The sequence below is a fragment of the Phoenix dactylifera genome, chromosome 1, assembly GCF_051530095.1.
Source record: "Phoenix dactylifera cultivar Ajwa chromosome 1, Ajwa_hap1_PhDact_Kaust_v1.1, whole genome shotgun sequence".
NCBI lineage: Eukaryota > Viridiplantae > Streptophyta > Magnoliopsida > Arecales > Arecaceae > Phoenix > Phoenix dactylifera.
The window spans coordinates 14,880,785-14,900,800 of record NC_143190.1 but is presented as its reverse complement, the minus strand read 5'-3'; the positions used below and the strand labels follow the sequence as shown (position 1 = coordinate 14,900,800).

At 37.6% G+C, this 20,016-nt stretch overlaps 1 protein-coding gene across 1 annotated transcript; it reads right to left on the bottom strand.

Moving 5' to 3' along the window:
- Positions 1-1,777: 1,777 nt before the first annotated feature.
- On the bottom strand, positions 1,778-18,331 carry LOC103723768 (Chaperone DnaJ-domain superfamily protein). The gene is made up of 3 exons (XM_039116203.3): positions 12,791-18,331; positions 3,270-3,338; positions 1,778-2,519 (listed from the first exon to the last, which is right to left on the bottom strand). The coding sequence occupies exons 1-3, from the start codon at positions 13,052-13,054 to the stop codon at positions 1,929-1,931; spliced, it is 924 nt and encodes a 307-aa protein (XP_038972131.3). The 5' UTR covers positions 13,055-18,331; the 3' UTR covers positions 1,778-1,928.
- Between the last annotated feature and the right edge of the window lie 1,685 nt (positions 18,332-20,016).

The following is a 20,016-nucleotide window of genomic DNA, read 5'->3' as shown; positions in this document are numbered from 1 at the left end:
GTCTTTTTTTATAGGCAAAAAGGCTTAATTATATACTGGAATAGACACTTCCAACCCCAACTTTATCTCTAAATCTGCACACCAAATTTCTACCATCCAAGGCGATGAATGGAGGCAAAGAAGAGGCTAGAACCACCAACAAAAACCGGCCAAAGGAGAAAAAAACTGGCTCGCAGAAGTTCATAAAGACAACATTGTTTGACATCTTTTTACATCACTTTACAAACCCTAAATGTGAGCCCATATCTAACCGATGTCTCGAAGCCACATCTTTTCCCTCATCTTGCTTCGCGCCATGTTTCAACATATTGATCATAATTAGATGAATTTACCATAGTCTCGAGTCCTGAAAATGTTTGTGTTTACTTGGTCAGAAATGAACCAAAGATCTCTTAAAGGAAGAGGGCTCCAACTACTAGTTGGAGCAACGCTAACAAGGTTAGTCAAATAACCTTACCCAGAACCTATAAATTAGTGAGTATATGACATCTCAAACCGGACCAGAGGGACAAAAACAGGGTCAAGAATGGTGTTCTTTTTTGTCTGCATGCAATTCTACACGCAACCCGTAAGATCACTCATCACGTCATTTGGTTTCAGCTAAGTCTGGCTTTTGGTGCCGTCCTAAGTTTCCAATGGGGATGGAAACCGAAAGCAATAAGCTCAGAATGGAAGACTCCCGCACCAATCCAATCCGAAGTCCGCCTTGCACCGACCAATCCGCAACGAAGAAAAGAAGCGGTAGTGGCAGGCACCCTCAGGAACCATTCCACTCTGAGCTGGTATTCCCCGGGAATTGACCAATGGGCATTCTTCTGGCTGAAAATAGTTACAAGGTTTCAAGTGAAATCCCTACGGAATCGGCAGTCTAGAAAGCGATATGGACAGGGGACTAGGGGTGCAAATATGCCAAGGAGCTCATGACCTGCTCGAGCTTGACTTGACTTCGATTGTTACTGGGCAAGTCGAGTCAAGCTCGAGTAGCTCAAACAATTTTTTGAATCGAGCTTGAGTAGCAAAATACTCGGCTGAAAATCTCATATATATAATTTTAAATATAATATTATATCATATTTTGTTTTAATTATTTTTTTATTTATGATCATGGCAGGGCTCGAATTCAAGCTCGAGTATGGCTCAGTTAATATTCGAGTCGAGTCGAGTTAATCTTAAGTATTACTTTTTTTTATTATTGATTCAGTCGAGCTCCGGCTTAAATGTTGAGGCTCAATCAATATTTTAAATTGAGTTGAGCTTGAATCTTGGCTCGGCTCAGCTCGATTGCACCTGCTATCCATATACCAACAAAGAAACCCATGGACAGCTTCTGGAATATAGGCTTTTGTTTGCCAAATACCATGAATTGCTATTTATAAATGTTTTTTTTTGCTCTAAATACCATGAACTGCAATCTACAAATGGTTGGGTTGTATAATGGCTGAGAACCTATATGATTGTTTCTTCTCAAGAAAGACGGGCAATATAATTGTAGCTAAAATCTTGTGGTTATCTGTAACTCCAGTTACTTGCAACTCCCAAGTGGTGTTGCAGATAGCGACCCTAAATTTGCAACTCTGAATGCTGCAAGTCAAGGGGCCTATAGGTCGCCAACTGGTGCAAGAGGCCTGCTTGTTAAGTCACATACAGAATTCCAGCTTGCAAGCAAACAAGCAACTTTCGAATGATGCTAAAGGACCCTTCACTCTCATTAGATTTCACCTGTGAATCATGTTCCTGCAATTTTCTCCTTTCTTTTTCCCTGAGGAAACAGCATTAATTCTTATAAAGGTCATATATTTTGCTATTGCGAATATCGTAGCTTTCACAATGAGTTCAGAAATATATACATCATATGAAGAGTCACTGGAGAGCAGTATTGCACTCCAATCAATCACCATAAAAAAGAGAGGATGAGAAGTTACATTGCATTACTTTAAATCAACCTGAAGCTTAATGGACATGTACAACAGGGTAAGCACTGCACCTTGAGGAAGGGGGCCAAATCTTGCGAGGTTAGCACCTACCCATAATGCAACCACCACCAGTGCAACAAGGCTGCTGTTGTTCTTGCCACAGAGCCAACTGCTAAAATTGATGCATAATGTAAGCAAAATACCTCCACGGCCTCCCAAAATCCAGGCAATTATATAGCCGGTCTTGTATCCAATGTCCAACTGCCTGTCCAGCAATGCCATTAGTCCACAGATTGTGAGCGATGCTCGGTATCCAACTGTCTGCATGAAGAAGAGGACGAAGAAAGCAAATCTTAACACTTCACTGAAGGAGCCTCGCTCGTGGTTTGAGTTTTCTTGATACGGATTTTTCTGATAATACCATGAATATTGCCTATTTTGCTTTTCATGATGCATTCGCTGCTTCAGTTCTGCCCATCTATAAATCCTTCTCATTTCTTCAGAATCAGGATACCGAGTCCATTTTCTCCTCTGTGGTCTCCCTGTCAATCTGGGATATTTAAGTGTTACGTCATATTGAGCTCTTGAGACTTCATCAGAGAGAACCTAATTCAGAAAAGACGATCCAAATTAACTTGAAGCAATCGCATAAGATATCTAGAAATTTGTGAAGCTCCAACTATTTAAAACAATCATCAAAAATTCAGTATGGCATGCCTCTTTGCAAGGTGAGCTTTGGTGTTACAGTTGGTGGAGCATGTCATATAGTATTTATCCTATTGCTGGGCAAAATTTTAAGAAACCTCATCACTTCACTTCATGGATCAAAAATTTCTTGTCTCTAATGCACGAATACATACTACAAAGTGAATTTTAAACTTTATGTTATTCACCTTTAAAAAATTGTAGACTGATGGCTAGAATTATCTTAAAGAATGAATATGACTGTACCCTGTCCAAGAGGACTATTGGATCAACACTCTTGATTAGTTGTCAAACAGTGGACTCGGTGGCAGACAATGTTTAACGTTCATATGATATCGAAAAAGCCAAGAAGAAAAGCGAAAAGTTAAAATCCAATATACATAAATTGATGTAGTCACCAGATAGAAGCCCGTATACAAGAAGAATCTGCATAGAAAAATTACAAATTCTGATTGCAAATTAATTCTCCGAAACAGATGAACAATTTATTGATAAAATTTTTGTAGTTTATAAAGATAGTGAAGAGATGAATATAGCTTATTGCCGAGATGTTCAATATTTGACTTTTATCACCATATATTTGCTAACACAAGTCAGAATACAAAAAGGTGCGTGTGGGTGGTGGGGCAGGGGGGTTCCAGAAGCAACTACCTCATATGCACAGCGAATGCTCTTAAACATCTCACCAGCTTGCAAATCCTTGCTAACATCAGGATGATACTGCAAAAAACCAAAATCAAAAGGGAAACACTATCATGGCCAATTTCATGGTTGACATTTATGAACATATTACAGATCCATAAGCTGTTATTAAAAATTCAGATTTTCTTTAACAAATAGGATGCAACTACAAAATGTGCTGATTTACCAACCATAACTTGTACAATAGAAAAGCCAAAGAAATCTCAAATTGATAAGCATTTCCTGGTTATGCTGAAATACGAAGGACAATTTTCATTTCCAAAAATTACTTACAACAAAACAATGTTTCTTTCTGCAAATAAGAATATGAGAACAAAACCATGAAAAAACCAACAAGCCTTATCCTTCTACCCAGTGTAGGCTTTATTCATCCTTTTTCTACATCCATTGCTATCAAGTGCTACATCATTTGCTATCACAAGCAAATCCCAACAAAACCACACTGTAAGGTGCATATCCCACAAAGGAAACACAAACATGATATAGACTTCATATCTTAGGGACTTTGTCTTTATCACTTAGTATTGGTTGGTGTTATTTTGCATTGAAATGGGCCAACCAGTATGGTCCAATATACTTGATCGGACATAACTGTTACATTTTGCACAAAAATTTCAAAAGTATCTATGTGAGAATTTCTTCCCTGAGTTGATTTGATGTTACTACGTGACTAGAGTTGGTAACATCAATACTTGTTAACTCAGTTTTAATCTCAATGTTGGCCGAGGATACTGAGTTTCAATTACAGCACCTTTGACAATTTCAGAAAAAAGTTCTGTTTTTGCAGTTTTAACAGAAGAAGTTTTAAATAGTAAAGGAAAATAAAACAAATTAAGAAAAATATTAGGCATCATTAGAATGTCTTGGAATTCAGTTCTAAGGGTTTTTTTTAATTGTTAAAATTATTTACATATGGAGCATAATCCTAAAATCTAAAATTACAAGCTAGAAAGTAGAAATATATACCATTTGTCTTCTATGAATTTTGTACACCAAAAATATGCACCCTGTCAAAAATAACATTTTGTTTTAAAACTTTTGCAGAAGTGCGTATATTTTTCATACATCATGAAATCTAAACAGGGTCCAAATAATCTTGTTTAGTTGATAAAAAGGTTGATCCAGTGCACAAGGCTAATAAAAGAGGAGGGCCAAACGTATGCAACCTTGCTCCCGCATGTAGGAAGGTTGTTTATGAATTTTGAATCTGTGATACCAAGGTCACAATGGAGCAACCTCACCATTGCCCCAAGACCTCCTCCCAATGTGCTTTAAACTTACTTGAAACTCAAATAATTTGAATTAATCTGGTGAAAATGTTTTTTAAATCCTTAGTCTGTCATTCATTAGAAAGATTAACTATATACAAAATATAAACAAATTGCCTTAAAAAAGAGGCTTTTCCTTTTATAAGTTATTTTATTAAAACCACAGGGCCTGTCTTGGCCAAGGGCAGCGGAAATTAATGAAACTCAAGCAAATGAAGTTTCAGCCAATAGTATTCCAGTTCCCAACCTGGCTTCAATCTCATCTATAAAGTGTAGTACAAGTTTCTTTTCTTTCTTTCTTTCTTTTGGGGGCCGGGGTTGGTTATGTTTATCAAAAATATGATGCATGTTGAAGATGATTCATAAGTTTTTATTTGTTTATAAGAACAAAACTCATATTCTAATAATTCAAATGTATCTCTATTCATATTTAAAAATCTATCCAAAACAATATATCAAAAGGTTTGGGGTTTTGCATTTTCTAAGTTCACATTGACAAGATTTGCATGCCTTGTTGGGCCAATATCTGTCAAGTAATGACACTAGAAACATTACTGCCTTGGTGATTTATATGAAAATTGCATATCTGCAGGGAATTAATAATAGTGCTTTATGCATGTTTACACATCAAACACGTATTCTATTAATTTAATATGTATTTTGGTAAAAAGTGCATATCAGGCGAGGTGTGCCAGGTCAAGACTGGTCTTGAAATAATGAGCTTGGTTACTAAAAACTTAGCTGAAGCTTGGCCTGCCCTGTCCTGAATCCAAATACTCCAATATGAGCCTGCCATCATGTTTCAGCTATGCCAAGCCATGATTTAGAAATGCAAGGCCCAGTGTTAGTCCAAAAACCACCCAAAACAACCTTTGAATTGCTTAAAATGTTTTTCCCCTTTATTTTCTTAAGAGAGAGCTATCTCGTGAGTGCTTCGACAACTAGATGCGTCAAATTTAAGTGCTGCAACTTCATTTATTGTGGTGAACTGATGTTTTTTACACCAAGATCTTATGCACAGCATGCATGCCTATGTTGAGTGGGGCTAGATTACCGAGCTCACTAATTGCCGCCTTAAGCTCGACCCAAGTTCAATCTAGTTCATGTTGTTGAAGATCAAGCTAGGTCCAACCTAAAAGATAATTTAGCGTAACCCATCCACAGTGCAGGCTATGTTGAATAGGTCATGGGCTTGTGGCCCGGCTGAGCATAGTGTGCCAGTTCATCAGATTCTGAGGCAAGCAGGCCCATCTCATACCAGCTCAGCAATTATATTGTATGCATCAGCCAGCATGAAGCTGGTATGCCCAGCATTGCAATCCTTTCCATAAGGTACATCAAGGTACACCCTATGACATGACAAAAAGATCATGTTTGAACATGTGAGATACTCATCTAAATGAATCCATCATCTCAAAATCAAGTTAAACATCTGTGTTGTTAATGAAAAAAATAACTCAAATAAATTGCTGCACATTATATACCAAGAGCACAGCATAGCTAAGTCCAAAAAGATTCTTAAATTATTTCAACAAACTTACATGAAAAGGAAAACCAAATACATCTATAGATAATATGAAACTGCATTAAGGAATAATCAACCTAGACTTAAAATACTTCAGTAGTTCTCTATCTTAGTAACCCTCTAATGATAGTTCTCTGTAAACTCATCATACATACTGCTGCTTATCAAACCAAGACTTTTGGATATTTGCAACTTCTAATGTTTGCTTAATTGACTTGAAATATCTACACAGGTCAGACCCTTATCTTCATATCATACTGTAGTCTATGTGTGAAAGCAGTACTCTTGGCATGAAAAAACTTATGCCCTCACTCCCAATCTATTGCTTCTATGCTCTCCTACATTATCCTCTATTATATGCCCCCTTTTTTTTTTGACATCCTCTAACTCATCCAAACAGATCAAGAGCAGAGCTTCAAAAGTGCAAGATGACTGGGAGAACTGCCAGTGCATCTTTAAGTTGTGGCATTCTTCTTCGACCAGCCTTAGCATGTATCTCACTCCTTGAAGTGGCACTAGGACAAGTAGGCTAAATACAGTCTAACTCTTCATTTACCTGTGAATTTTTCAAGCTTCATTTGTTTTCAGTTCGTAGCAAATGAACTGGTGATTCCTTTGATTTAGGAAAAAGATTAGTTCTTATTGTATTTTCAGATTTATTTCTAGGTGAAACTTTAGATAATCCCACATGTTTTATTATTGACTGGATTGTGTGTCTTTGCTTAAGATAAGTGCAACATCATATCTGTATGAAAAAATTAGCAGTTTTTCAAGCAGTGGACTTTTAGGTTAATTAGAAGACCTATGTTGAGTCAAATTGTGTTAGCCATCCTAGAAACATTTTGAGTAAGTTAGGAGCCCTTTAGGATTAGATGACATTGCTATATGGTTGTTTATCATCCATAAATAAAAGTTCACCAAGAGTTACTAATTTTATATAATTTATTGACATCTTTGAACAAATCATTTTCTTTTGTAGTGGGTTCAAAATTTAATTATCTGAGCACCACCATTTTGGAATTACTGAAATCAAATGCTTGGGAAATACGTCCGGAAGTTTGACCCAAAACCTCCTCTCAAGTAGAGGGGTGAACCACTGAGCAATACCTTCAGCTTGTCTTTTTCTCTATCCACTTATCACAAATGATTTACACCCAACAATGCTCAATGGTTTGTATAATCTTTCAAGTAAAATATTATACATACACGTGCACATAAGCTCACTTTACAAAAGGGCCTTACATCATGAATTTCAGTGTTTGGTTTTTGTGAATCCAAATGTTTCTACTTCAGATTAAACTTGTTGCAATTTTAACAAAGATAATGATAGAAATGCTTTTGGGAAATGAGGCAAACTAGCAACACTTTTGGGAACGAGGCAAACTAGCCCATTTGACCATACTAAAGTAAGTGCACTTGGGTAGTATGAGCAAATCAAGGTTCGACAGACTGGTACTGAAGGTCATACCAGCCAGCAACTGGTTTGTTACAGTACAGTACCATACCATACCATTCTAGGGTATGCCGAGAATAGGGAGAAAGAGAATGGAGAGAGAAAGGGAGGAAGGGGAAGGGCCAAGAGAAACCCTAACTTCCTAATAGAGATGGGCATCGGGCCGTGCCGGGCCCGGCCCGGCCCAGGCCCACCGGGCCACAGACTAAACGGGCCGTGCCTGGCCCGGCCTGTTACTAAACGGGCCGTGCCTGGCACGGCCCGCTTAGCCTATAAGCTAAGCCCGGCCCGGCACGAGGCCCGTGGGGTGGCGGGCCGTGTCGGGCCCTGGCACGGCCCGTATGGCAAAAAAAAAATAGCCGTTACGCCCCGTGCCAGGCACGAGACGGGCCGTGCCTGGCACTGCCCGTCTGGCAAAAAAAAAAACCGTTGCCATAACGGCTATTTTTGGTTTTTACCCAAAATACCCCTCTCAACAATCATAAAACGGCTAATTTGAGGGGTATTTTGGGAAAAAATATTTGGAGTCCTATAAATACCCCTTTCCTCCCTCATTCTCACCACACCAAACCAACTCTTCTCTCCTTCTCTACTACTACTATTTCTCTCTTCTAGCAATATTTAGCAAGTGCTCTTCTAGCAATTTAATTTTTAGTTTGCATTTAGCAAGTGTTCAAGTGCTACACAAGAGGAGGTTCTTGTTGAGAAGAGAAGGAGGTTCTTGTTGAGAGCACAAGAGGAAGCTCACAAATCTCGGCTCTACCTCTGGTCCTCTACTCAATTCCTCCTTATGGTTAGTTTTTATTTTTTGCATTCATCAATTTAGATATGTCATCTTTTGAGGAAAGTCATTTTGGCATTCCTCCTGTTTCTGAGGGAGAAGAAACTAATCCCCAACCCTATGTTCCTAGTTCCTCTAGAACTAGTGAACCGAGTGAAGATCAAACCTCTTCTCGTAAGAGGACTAGTGCTGTATGGAATGAATTTGATAGAATTATGGTTGATGGAGTTTGGAAAGCAAAATGTAAAAAATGTGCCAAACTTTATAGTTGTAGTAGTAGTGGGGGAACAGACCATTTAAAAAGACATCAAGAGAGTCATAGGATGCATGATTCTCGTCTTCAAAGTACCCTTAATATACAAGGGGATCACTTTTAGGTAATTTTGCATATAATCATGAAAATAAAAAAAAAGCACTTGTAAAATGGATAGTTAAGGATGAATTACCTTTTAGTTTATGTGAATCTTTTAATTTTGAAGAATATGTTCAATTAAACCTACAACCTGCTTACAAAAGAACTAGTAGGCGTACATTTAGAAGAGTAGCTATGACTAACTTTTTAGCAATGAGACGAAGTTTAATTGAAACACTCTCTACTTTAAATGTAAAAGTTTCATTAACTTCTGATATTTGGTCAGCATCTGTAGGTAGTAATTGTTTTATTGCTATTACTGCTCATTATATTGATAATGATTGGCAATTAAATAAACGTATTCTTGCTTTTCATGCTTTTGATTTTCCACATTCTGGGCAACAAATTTCAAATGCCATTTATCAAACTGCATGTTCATATAATATTAATGATAAAATTATGTCTATTACTTTTGATAATGCATCTAATAATAATTCTGCTATTACATTATTAAAGGACTCATTGCATCCCATGTTAAATGAAAATTTATTGCATATTAGATGTGCATGTCATATCTTAAATCTTTCTGTTCAAGCTGGCATGGGCATGATTCAAGATGTCATTTCAAAAATTAGAAATGCAGTTTCTTTTATTCATGCTTCAAGATCAAGACTTCAAGAATTTAAGAAACTATGTATAAATCATGATAAACGTTTTAAAAAATTTAAACTTGATGTAATTGCTTGTTGGAACTCAACATATAGCATGATACATGATGCATACCCATATAAAAACTTATTAAGTGCATATATTAATGATCATGGATTAGGCTTTACATTGACTGAAATTGATTGGAATAAAGAAAAAATTTTGGAAGATTTTTTGCTTAGTTTTTATAATGCTACTAATGTTCTTTTTGGTATTTATTATCCAACTTCGTGTTCATTTTTACAACAAGCATATATGATTAGTCAAAAATTTGCAGAACATAGATATGATGATGTTTTAATGCCTATTATTGAACAAATGGAATCTAAATGGAATGAGTATTGGGACAAGATATGTCCTATGCATAACTTAGCTGCTGTATTTGATCCAAGAGTTAAATTGAATGGCGTACTAATTTTACTTGATGCATATTGTGAAAATATGATTCAAGATCCTGAACCTGCTAAAATTGAGGTAAAACAACTTTTTTATGATATTTATGCTATATATGATGAAAAAATTCGTGGATCTAGATTTTCCGTATAAAGCTCTATTTCTTCTTCTAGTAGTTCTCGTTCGTCATCTATTTTTTCATTCATTGCACAGAGAAAACACACATGCTTCAAGTTCATCTTCATCTTCTTCATCTTTAAGTAGTGAACTAGAATTTTATTTACGAAATGATCTTCAGTCTGCATATGATGAAAATCAAATAGAGAGTCTAGATATATTATCTTGGTGAAAGAGTGTTAAAAATCAATATCCTGTTATGTCTGCAATTGCACGCGATATTTTAGCTGTGCCGATGTCCACAGTAGCATCGGAATCCGCTTTTAGTGCAGGTCGGCGTGTTCTTGACGAAAAGAGAAGTAGGATGACTGGCGAAACGGTTGAGATGCTTCTCTGCTTCAAAGATTGGTTGGATGCTGAGGTGAGACTTCAAGATAAAGGCGGACATGATACAACATCCTCTGATGATGATGATACAAACACTACTGAATAGTGAATACTGATGATTAGTAAGATTTTGATCATTTATTTTTATTTCTTAATTTTTTATAATTGTACATTTTTATTTTTTTAATTGTTAAAGTGAGTCATCTCTATTTTTTTCCTTTCTTATTGTATTCTGGAGGTCAGACCAAGGTCCAAACCTCCCTTCATGTACTATTTTGATTTAAATTAATAAACTGGTAGGGGTCTATGCCAAACCCCCCACCATTAAGGTGGCTTTATATTAATAAATCCTTAGTTCCCAATATTTATTAATTTATTAAAAAAAATTTATTTTCATTTATTTTAAAGGGGACAAGCCGTGCCTGGCCCGGCCCAGGCCCGATTCAGGCCCTTATGGGCCGTTCCGGGCTGGTTCGCAGGCCGTGCCGTGCTTGGCCCACGAATCGTGCCAGCCCAGGCCCTTATGGGCCGTGCCGGGCTGGCTCGCGGGCCGTGCCGTGCTTGGCCCACGAATCGTGCCAGCCCAAGCCCTTATGGGCCGGGCTGGGCTCGGCCCGCGGGCCAGAAATTCGTAACCCAGCCCGACCCCCTTTTATGGGCCGTGCTAGGCACGGCCCGTTACTGTAGCAAGCGGGCGTGCCGGGCCGGGCCGGGCCATGGGCGGCCCGGCCCAATGCCCATCTCTACTCCCTAACCCTAGTGGAGCAAGAAAAGGGAAGGGAGGGAAGGAGGGAGGAAGCTAGAGGGAGGAGTATGCCAAAAAATACAGGGGAGGGGGGACGCTCTCGGAGGGGAGGGAGGGGGTGTTAGCACGTAGTGGGTGGCGATCTCTCGAACATTGCGATTGGGGGAGGGGGGAGGGGCAGCCATCTCTCGAACATTGCGACCAGAAGGAGGGGGGGTTAATTATTAAACCGGTAGGGTTGAACCCTAAATTGGCCACATCTCGAAATTATGGGCCGAATCATGTCGATCCCAATCAGTCCGATTCGATACATCCCAAACCAGCCAATTCGACAAGATTTGGCCATGCTTGGTGTTAATCAAGGACCGAGAACTTGGTTTGAGATTTGATTTTAGTTTTTTTCCCAAGACAGATGAGTCTAAAATTCCGCAGATTCTATGGTTGTGGCTCCAATTTGGCCATTTCTATTCAAGACTACAAAAAATCCAAAAGTATCAATTAAAGTTAGAGAAAATAACAAAGAAATATGATCCGCTAAAACAATTTTTGGATGTATTTGTGCTGTTTCTTTTGCACTCGGACAAACAAAATATTATACGTTGGACTAAAATGTTAAAAAATCATGTTTAGAGTGTGATATATAATTTACTTATTTGGTGTCAATCTAATAGATGACAATTTCATGAATATGAGATTTTGAGTTCCAAGATTGCCATACTTATGTCAATAGCTTAGCATCCTTGTAGCTTTGTTTGGGACCTTACATTACAATGCTTCCAAATCTGCTAGCGATTCAAATTGTCTCTCTGTAATCTAGAACTTAATGCTTACCAATTTTTTTGTAAATAGTAAATTCAAGAAAAGATTAGCATAAGTAACCCATAAATACACTTAGCTTGGCCCCAATCTTTTTGTAAGTTTTGGCCCAACACTGAAACTTCTTCTAGTTTCAGATTACTCAGTTTGAGACAAAAGTATATTGATTCAAGTTCTGGTGAAACGTCAAACCATGATTTTAGCCACTAGAGGAATAATCACATGTGATATTCCATTCAACCTTAAGCAACTCTTTGTTCATCTATTCCTTTCAACCGTATTCTACTAGCATTAATCGACCAGTATTTACCTTTCTAAAAGGGATTCGAACCATACATCTGGAGCTCCTTTGATGAAGAAGTTGACGACATTGTTAAAAAGATTGCAATTTCAGCTCACACAATAAAGCTTCGACACAATATGCATACATTCAAAGAATGGCACGCAAATTGTTTTCTGAAACTAAGCTTCAACAAGAGCTCACTTGGTCATTTAAGCTCCTCTAGTATAGACTTATTGTAGAGAGAGTATATGCTGGTCTCAGATACCCAGTCCTCTTGTGACTAGGTTGCTAGACGCGGAAGCATTTTTCTAGTTATGCTAATAAGACGGAACTCGACAAATTTTTCCTTCATGAGGCAACTAGTTACTAGATGCACTTGTTTTTCTTTAAAAAAAATATTGATCAAATAAACAAAAGAAATATAGCAGGAGATCAGAACGAACAATGATTACTTGTCTCGCAATTGAAATCATGCCCATGTAAAAGAAACAGAAGTATCCAAATTAAAGTATTCTTGAATAGTCATCTATTTAGAAAAATTTGGCATTGTACACCCAGAAATACAAGAAATTTCGAGCAATATCTATAGGATTTCCGCTACGGATGAGATGAAATAGAAGAAGAAGGATAAGAAGGCGAGACCTTTCTAGCCAGAAGGCGATAAGCTCGCTTGATGTCGGCGGCGGAGGCGCTCCGGGGGAGCCCTAGGACAGCGTAGTGGTCCTGCTCCCCGCCAAGCGATCCCGTCCCCGCCGCCACGGGGCCGGCACGGTCGGTGGATCGCCGAACCCGGCCGCCGGCCCACGCCCAGAGGCCGACGAAGGAGTGGGAATTCCGGGAAGGGAGGAAGAGGCCGCCACCGCGTTCGGAGGAGCTCGGCCATGGCAGCAGGAAGGAGGACTGCATCGCCACTCGCTTCCAGCCCTTCGCCGCTCTCTCTTTTCTCCTCCGCCACTACTGGGCTCGGGGGCTGCCCACATATGGAGTTAACGTGAGCCGCGGAGGAGCGTAGGTCACGACGCTCCGCATTTGATGCCCACTCGTTGTGATGGCAGCCGTTCGCGTGGCAGGACTCGTTCGAAGTTCAAAGCTCTGATACACTTGACTCCATAACATATAATCCCCACGAATGTAAATGTCAAGCTTGAACTAGTTTCGGCAAGTGGATTGCCGGGACTAGTTCAAATCTCAATATATATCATAGAAACGAACTTGTGCATGAGCCCCTGAAAACAAGTAGCGTCTCTCGCCACACAAAGAAGAAGAATGATGTAGATGTCAAGCTTTAACTAGTTCCAGCAACTGAAAAAACTGGTTTCAGCAAGTGAAGTGCCATGACTGGTTCAAATTTGGACATCTGATAGAAACGAACTTATGGATAAGCTCGTGAAAAAGAATGTAAATGCCAAGCTTGAACTAGTTTCGGCACTTGCAGTGCCGGGACTAGTTCAAATCAGAATATCTGATGGAAGTGAACTTGTGCTCAAGCCCCTGAAAAAAAAAAAAGGGGGTTTCCTAGAAGACGAAGAAGAAGACGAATAAGAAGATTTGTATTATAAGCAAGCCACGTGTGTTAAACAATCTTGCATATAACCTTCTTTGCTATAATAGTGTGCATGGATTGCTATTTATATGTGTGTCCTCTCTTCCTGCACGGCTATAGAATTGTTTTGTAGCCGTTGTACGAAAACATAAAAATGTAATCTTATTAGAGATGAATTGTAGAGGAACTTATTATGAAGTTTGATTTCCTATTTTTCCATAATAACCACTAATAGTTTTGTGATCATTATATGAATATATAAAATATGGTCATTAATATAATAATTGAAACATGGAGGACTTATTATTGGTTCTTTTTTCTATGCTAATAACAAAAAGACTTTGTTCATTATATGGAAATATAAAATTTGAGGCTTATTATAATCAATGAAATTCTAAAAGAGACCCATTAGAAAATCCATTTCTCATGTTTTTGTTACAAATAAAAGAAGATAAAAGATTTTCACACAATAAAACTAAAAGACAAAAGAAGGCAGGAGGAAGTACTTTTCTATGTTGTTTTATTCATCAAACAAACAACTTTTATATAGGCTAATACACCACAGATAATAGCATGAAAATAGGCACTACTCAATGTGCAAAAACAAACTCCTATAGACTAGGTAAATATAAACCATATTCTGCAGAAACCAAAAACAAAATAACTAAAGATCCTAAAGAATTGGACAACATGGACTACTAGGACAACACAGAATGTGTAGATCACTAATTTATTTAACAATCCCTCCCTTAAACTGATGTTCCAGACATAACATTCAGTTTAATAAGAGTCAAACTTTGAAGCACCATTCCTCAAATTGAATCATTTGAAGTACAAGCACCAAGCAGTTTTTCGAACCTCTGAAATGCAGAAATTTGAGAGGCTTGGTTAGAATATCAGCAATCTAGCCTTCACTTCTGCAGTAAATTAAATTAATGGCTCCATCATTCGTGAGATCCCTCAGGAAATGATACTTCACATCTATATGCTTGCTTCAACCGTGTAGAACAGGATTTCTAGAGAGCTTTATTGCTAAACTGTTGTCACAATAAATTGCAGTTGCTCCCTCTTGCTTGAAATGCAGCTCTTCAAGAATTTTTCTCAGCCAAATAGCTTGACAAGCACAGGCTGTTGCAGCAACAAATTCAGCTTCAGTGGTTGATAAGGTGACGATTGGTTGCTTGTTTGATGACCATGAAACAGCCCCTGACCCCAACATAAAAACATGTCCTAAAGTGCTTCAAGCCAAACTCGGTGTACTCACAGGATTACAATCCTTCATCTGAGACCTGTCCAGAATTTCTCGCACATACTTCTTTTAAGAAATAAAAATTTCAGTAGAGGACTGCACCACTTCGATACCAAAAAAATAATACATCATACCAAGATCAGACATTTCAAATTCAACCATCATGGATCTTAAATTTTTCAAACATGGCTCTATCACTTCCAGTGTAAATTAAATCATCTACATATAAGCAAACAATGAGCATTTTTCCTCCATCTTCAATTTTTATGAAAAATGTATATTCATAAGGACATTTTTGAAATCCTTCCTTCAAAAAATAAGTTTCTATACGATTACACCAAGCCCATGGAGCTTGTTTTAGTCCATATATAGCCTTTTTTAATTTATACACCTTATGCTCATTTCCAAATTTAGCATAACCAGGAGGTTGATCAATAAATACCTGTTCTTCCAAGTCTCCATGTAAGAATGCTAATTTCACATCCAACTGGAAGATAGGCCATGAGTTTTGAGCTGCCAATGCAATCATCAATCTGATTGTGTCATGCCTTGCAACCGGAGTAAAGACTTCTTTGTAATCAACACCAAACTCTTGCTTATAGCCCTTAGCCACTAAACGTGCCTTGTACTTGTACTTTCAGTTTTGTCTTGTAAACCCATTTTACACCAATTATTTTGTACCCTTTTGGAAGATCAGATAGCACCCGAGTATCATTTCTTTCGATGGCTGCAATTTCAGCATCCATAGCCTTCTCCCGTTTTGATTCTTTGACAGCACTTTCAAAAGTTGTAGGGTCACAGTCTGAAAATAAAGCAAAGTGAGTGAGTGGATCTTCAGATCGATCGAATCCGATTACCTCATAGTCCGACATCCATGCTGGCCTCCTTCAAACATGATGGGAACGTGAACCAGCTCCTGCTTCAACCTGTTCGTCAAATTCTGATGTTGTTGGTGTAATTTTACAAGAGCAGCAGCTGCTGGAACAAGCTGTTGTTGGGGCTATTTTGCTTTCTCATCATTTTCTCCATCAAAACTTGTTGGAATTTGTTCTCCAACAGCATTTCGACTGATAAGAATTTTCTTGGTGCTAGGATTGTAAAGCTTATAAGCTTTTGATTGATCATTAACACCAAGAAAAATGCATTTCTCTCCCTTGTCATCTAGCTTTTTTTTCTCTTCTAATCTGGAATATAGGCATATGCAACACACCCAAAAATTCCGAAATGATCTGCCGTTGGTCTTCGTTCGCTCTATGCTTCCCCTAGTGTCATGTTTTGAACAACAAGTGTGGGACTTCTATTCAAAATATGAATGCTCCAATTAACTGCTTCGGGCCAGAAATTCTTCGAAATACCACTTTTTGTCAAAAGGCTCCGCACTATATTTAGAATAGTGCGATTCTTTCTCTCGCAAACACCATTTTGTTGGAGCATATAAGCTAACGTAAGTTGCCTCTTGATTCCATGGGTCTCACAAAAATTTGCAAATTCATGTGAGTTATATTCTCCACCACGATCCGTGCAAAGAACTTTTATTGGGTTGCCAATCTCTTTCTCAACAAGCGCTTTAATGCTTTTAAAAGCTACAAAGGCTTCAGATTTTTTCTGCAAAAATAGACCCAAATTTCCGACTATAATCATCAATGAAGGTAATTATGTATCTTTTACCTCCATTAGAATATGGAGTTATCGGCCCGCAAATGTTGGAATGAACAAGCTCCAATGCCCTCTTCGCTCCCCATAATTTTTCTTGTGGAAATTGATTACGGTGTTGTTTGCTAATAGCACATTCTTCGCAAACTTGAGAAGGAGCTGTAATTTGAGGAAGACCTGTCACCATATTCTTCTGTTGTAGAGTCTTTAATCCACCAAAAGTAAGATGCTGTAGCAAAATTGCCATAGCCATGCCACCTCCTTCAATCTTGCAGAGAAGCATGAATAAATAGTATTGTGGAGATACAATGGAAACATTCGGTTGGCTGTTACGTTGACTTGAGCAACTAAGCCCAATTTTTCATCTTCAATTCTGCAGACTCCGTCTTTGATAGAGATTCCATATCCCTTTTCTTGAAACTGACTAACACTGAGTAAATTTGTTTTCAAATCTGGAACAAAGAGAATATTAGAGATAGTTTGTACATAATTTCTCTTGGTTTGAATTGCTACCTTTTCTTTTACCATAACAGAGACTTTAGAATCGCCACCAAACTTCACAAAATCGTGAAAAGATTCATCCAGATCAGAAATTGCAGACTTTTCTCCACACATATGGTTTCTGCAGCCCGTGTCTAAGTACCACAAATTCTTGTGGGTTTCCTCCTTCACATGACAAGCCATCAATAAAGACACTTCTTTTTCCTTTCTGCAAAATTAGATTTTTCCCCACCATCTCTATTTAAATTAGTTCGACATTCTGATTTGTAATGGCCATACCTGTGACACCTGAAGCATTCAACTTTTGATTTGTCTGCTGACTTTGGCTTAAAAGAAGTTGAATGATTGTTGTCATGCCCTCTTCCTCTTCTTTGAGAATTAAAAAATTGATTATCTTCAAATTTCTGATGTGAGTATCTACCATCATTGTTGCCTCTGCCCCTTCCTCTTCCTCGACCTCCTCTTTTTGATGCCAAAAAATGATTATTAGATGAGGCTTGTAATGCTTGCTCCTCCTTGTCTTGCCGATTCATTTTCTACTCATGAACCAGCAAGGAACTCTATAATTCATCAATGGAAAGTTTGTCGGTATATTCCTCAATCGAACAAACAACATAATTGAATTTTGTCGTCATCGAATGAAGAATCTTCTCAATGATAGTGATATCTTCCAGCTTTTCGCCATGAATCCGCTTCTTATTGACAATTGTCATTGTTCTGGAGGTATAATACGAAACAGACTCTCCTGATTTCATTCTGAGTGTTTCGAACTCCGAACAAAGTGCTTGAAGCTGCTGCCTCTTCGCCCTTGCTGATCCCTAGTACTTCTTCTTCATGGAATCCCAAATCTGCTTGAAGGTGTCCTTGCAAAGAATGGTTTCTAAGTTTGAGCGATCAATAGCTTGGAAGAGATAATTCTTTGCCTTGAGATCCTTCAACCGCTGCCCTTCAAGATCAGTTCTTTGCTGGTCCGTTAGCACCGTGCCTGCTGCTGGTTCGGCTACTCCAACTTCAACGATCTGCCAATACTCTTTAAATCTCAAGAAATTCTCCATTAGCATGCTCCAATGATCATAGTGACCGTCAAAGCATGGAATTGCAGGTTGCACAAAATTTTTAGAGGCCATCATTCACTCTGCTGCTGCAAAAAGGAAGACAGATGAAATAGAAATAAAGCTACTGCTATACCACTCTCTATCTCACGAACTCTCTTTCCTTTACTGACTCTCTCTCTTTTGGCTTTCTTAGCAACATTTTTATTTTAACCCGCTCTTCTCACCAACCAGGCTCTGATACCACTGTTACAAATAAAAAAAGATAAAAGACTTTCACATAATAAAACTAAATGACAAAAGAAGGCAGGAGGAAGTACTTTTGTGCATTGTTTTATTCATCAAACAAACAGCCTTTACAGAGGCTAATACACAGCAGATAATAGCATGAAAATAGGCACTACTCAACATGTAAAAACAAACTCCTACAGACTAGGTAAACATAAACCATGTTCTTCAGAAACCAAAAACAAAATAACTAAAGATTCTAAAGAATAGGACAACACGGACTACTAGGACAACACAGAACATGCAGATCACTAATTTATTCAACACTTTTCATTATAGGGTTGTTATATGACAACATGAAATCGAGATAAATAAATGGACTATAGAGGGACCTATCATCAAGTTGATTTGATATGTTTATATAGTGACCGCATGATCAAAGAGAGGAGAATAAGAATTTTAGTTTTGGGGAGAGAGGTATCTTGAGAAGATGGGTGAGAAAATATGAAGGAGGGTGGAAGATGTGAAGCCCGATCTCAATCATTTATTGAAAAAAAAATATTATTTAATTTCTAATTTGTACCAATATAAGTAACTATATACATGCAATATATGTTAGAGGGAAGATATAAGAGAAAGTGATAGAGTTCAACTACTTTAAGAGTTGAAACAAATAGTTCAATTTTTATTTAGTCAAATTAGAAAAAGAGAAGGAGACCAATCTCTTTACAAGTTTTATAAATGAGTACGATTTGATTAAAAAAAAAAAAACATGGTTTTTAAGATAAATAGAGGTATTCTTGGTATAAAAAGTGATATACACAATCACCAAAAGGAGATATTCCTGAATTCAAAATTATTATTTTATATATAGTATGGATAATAATTGTTTATAAGCCTCATCTTTTCTAAAATTTATATAGCGACAACATAATGGTTTATATAAAAGAACACTTACACTGGTAGTCTTTATATTCAAAAATGTCCTCACAAAAATCACATATAGATCTCTAAGAGTGCTTTTAACTATATTACAGGTTTCTAGCTTATTATTCCATATAAAAATTGTAGATTGTTTATAATTTCTATATGAAGAGTGATCTAAAGATTTCTCGAATATCAAACCAATGATTGTATATAGACACCTAAGTGGGCCTTCAAATTATAGACAAGTTCCCGATTTATTAATTCTATAGAACACCTGCAAAGACACTTGCAATTTTTGGGTAAAAATGCATCAAAGCAAGTATTATAAAATGGCTCGATTAAAATGCAATGCAAGATAGTGTAACATAGTCAATGGTTTTCATAAAACCTCCATGGTTGTAAATAATATGATTTAACATTGTCAGCATATAATAACATTATCATGATGTTATAACAGATACCATGTGTCCCTTTTGTTTTTAAATTATTTAACACACAAAATCCTAATGACATTATAAATCAAAGCACTTTAAGAAAGTGTGTGTAGAAGCAATTGAATTGTTATTGTTTTAGAGATTTTCTCATGACAATGAATGTTATGGAAGAACTAGGATGTGATTCTAAACATTCATAACATGCTATCACGGGCTTATGGTATTAGATCTAGGTTGTTCAGAAGTATAGGAAGTGATATAAAGAGATTGAAGAGTTCTAT

What these genes read in the sequence shown, in the direction of transcription:
- LOC103723768 (XM_039116203.3), bottom strand. Translation starts at nt 13,054, where the DNA reads ATGCAGTCCTCCTTCCTGCTGCCATGGCCGAGCTCCTCCGAACGCGGT. An exon ending in ATCGCCTTCTGGCTAGAAAG is followed by an intron (nt 3,339 to 12,790) that starts GTCTCGCCTTCT and finishes GGTTTTTTGCAG; the next exon opens with TATCATCCTGATGTTAGCAA. An exon ending in GCATTCGCTGTGCATATGAG is followed by an intron (nt 2,520 to 3,269) that starts GTAGTTGCTTCT and finishes TTTCTGAATTAG; the next exon opens with GTTCTCTCTGATGAAGTCTC.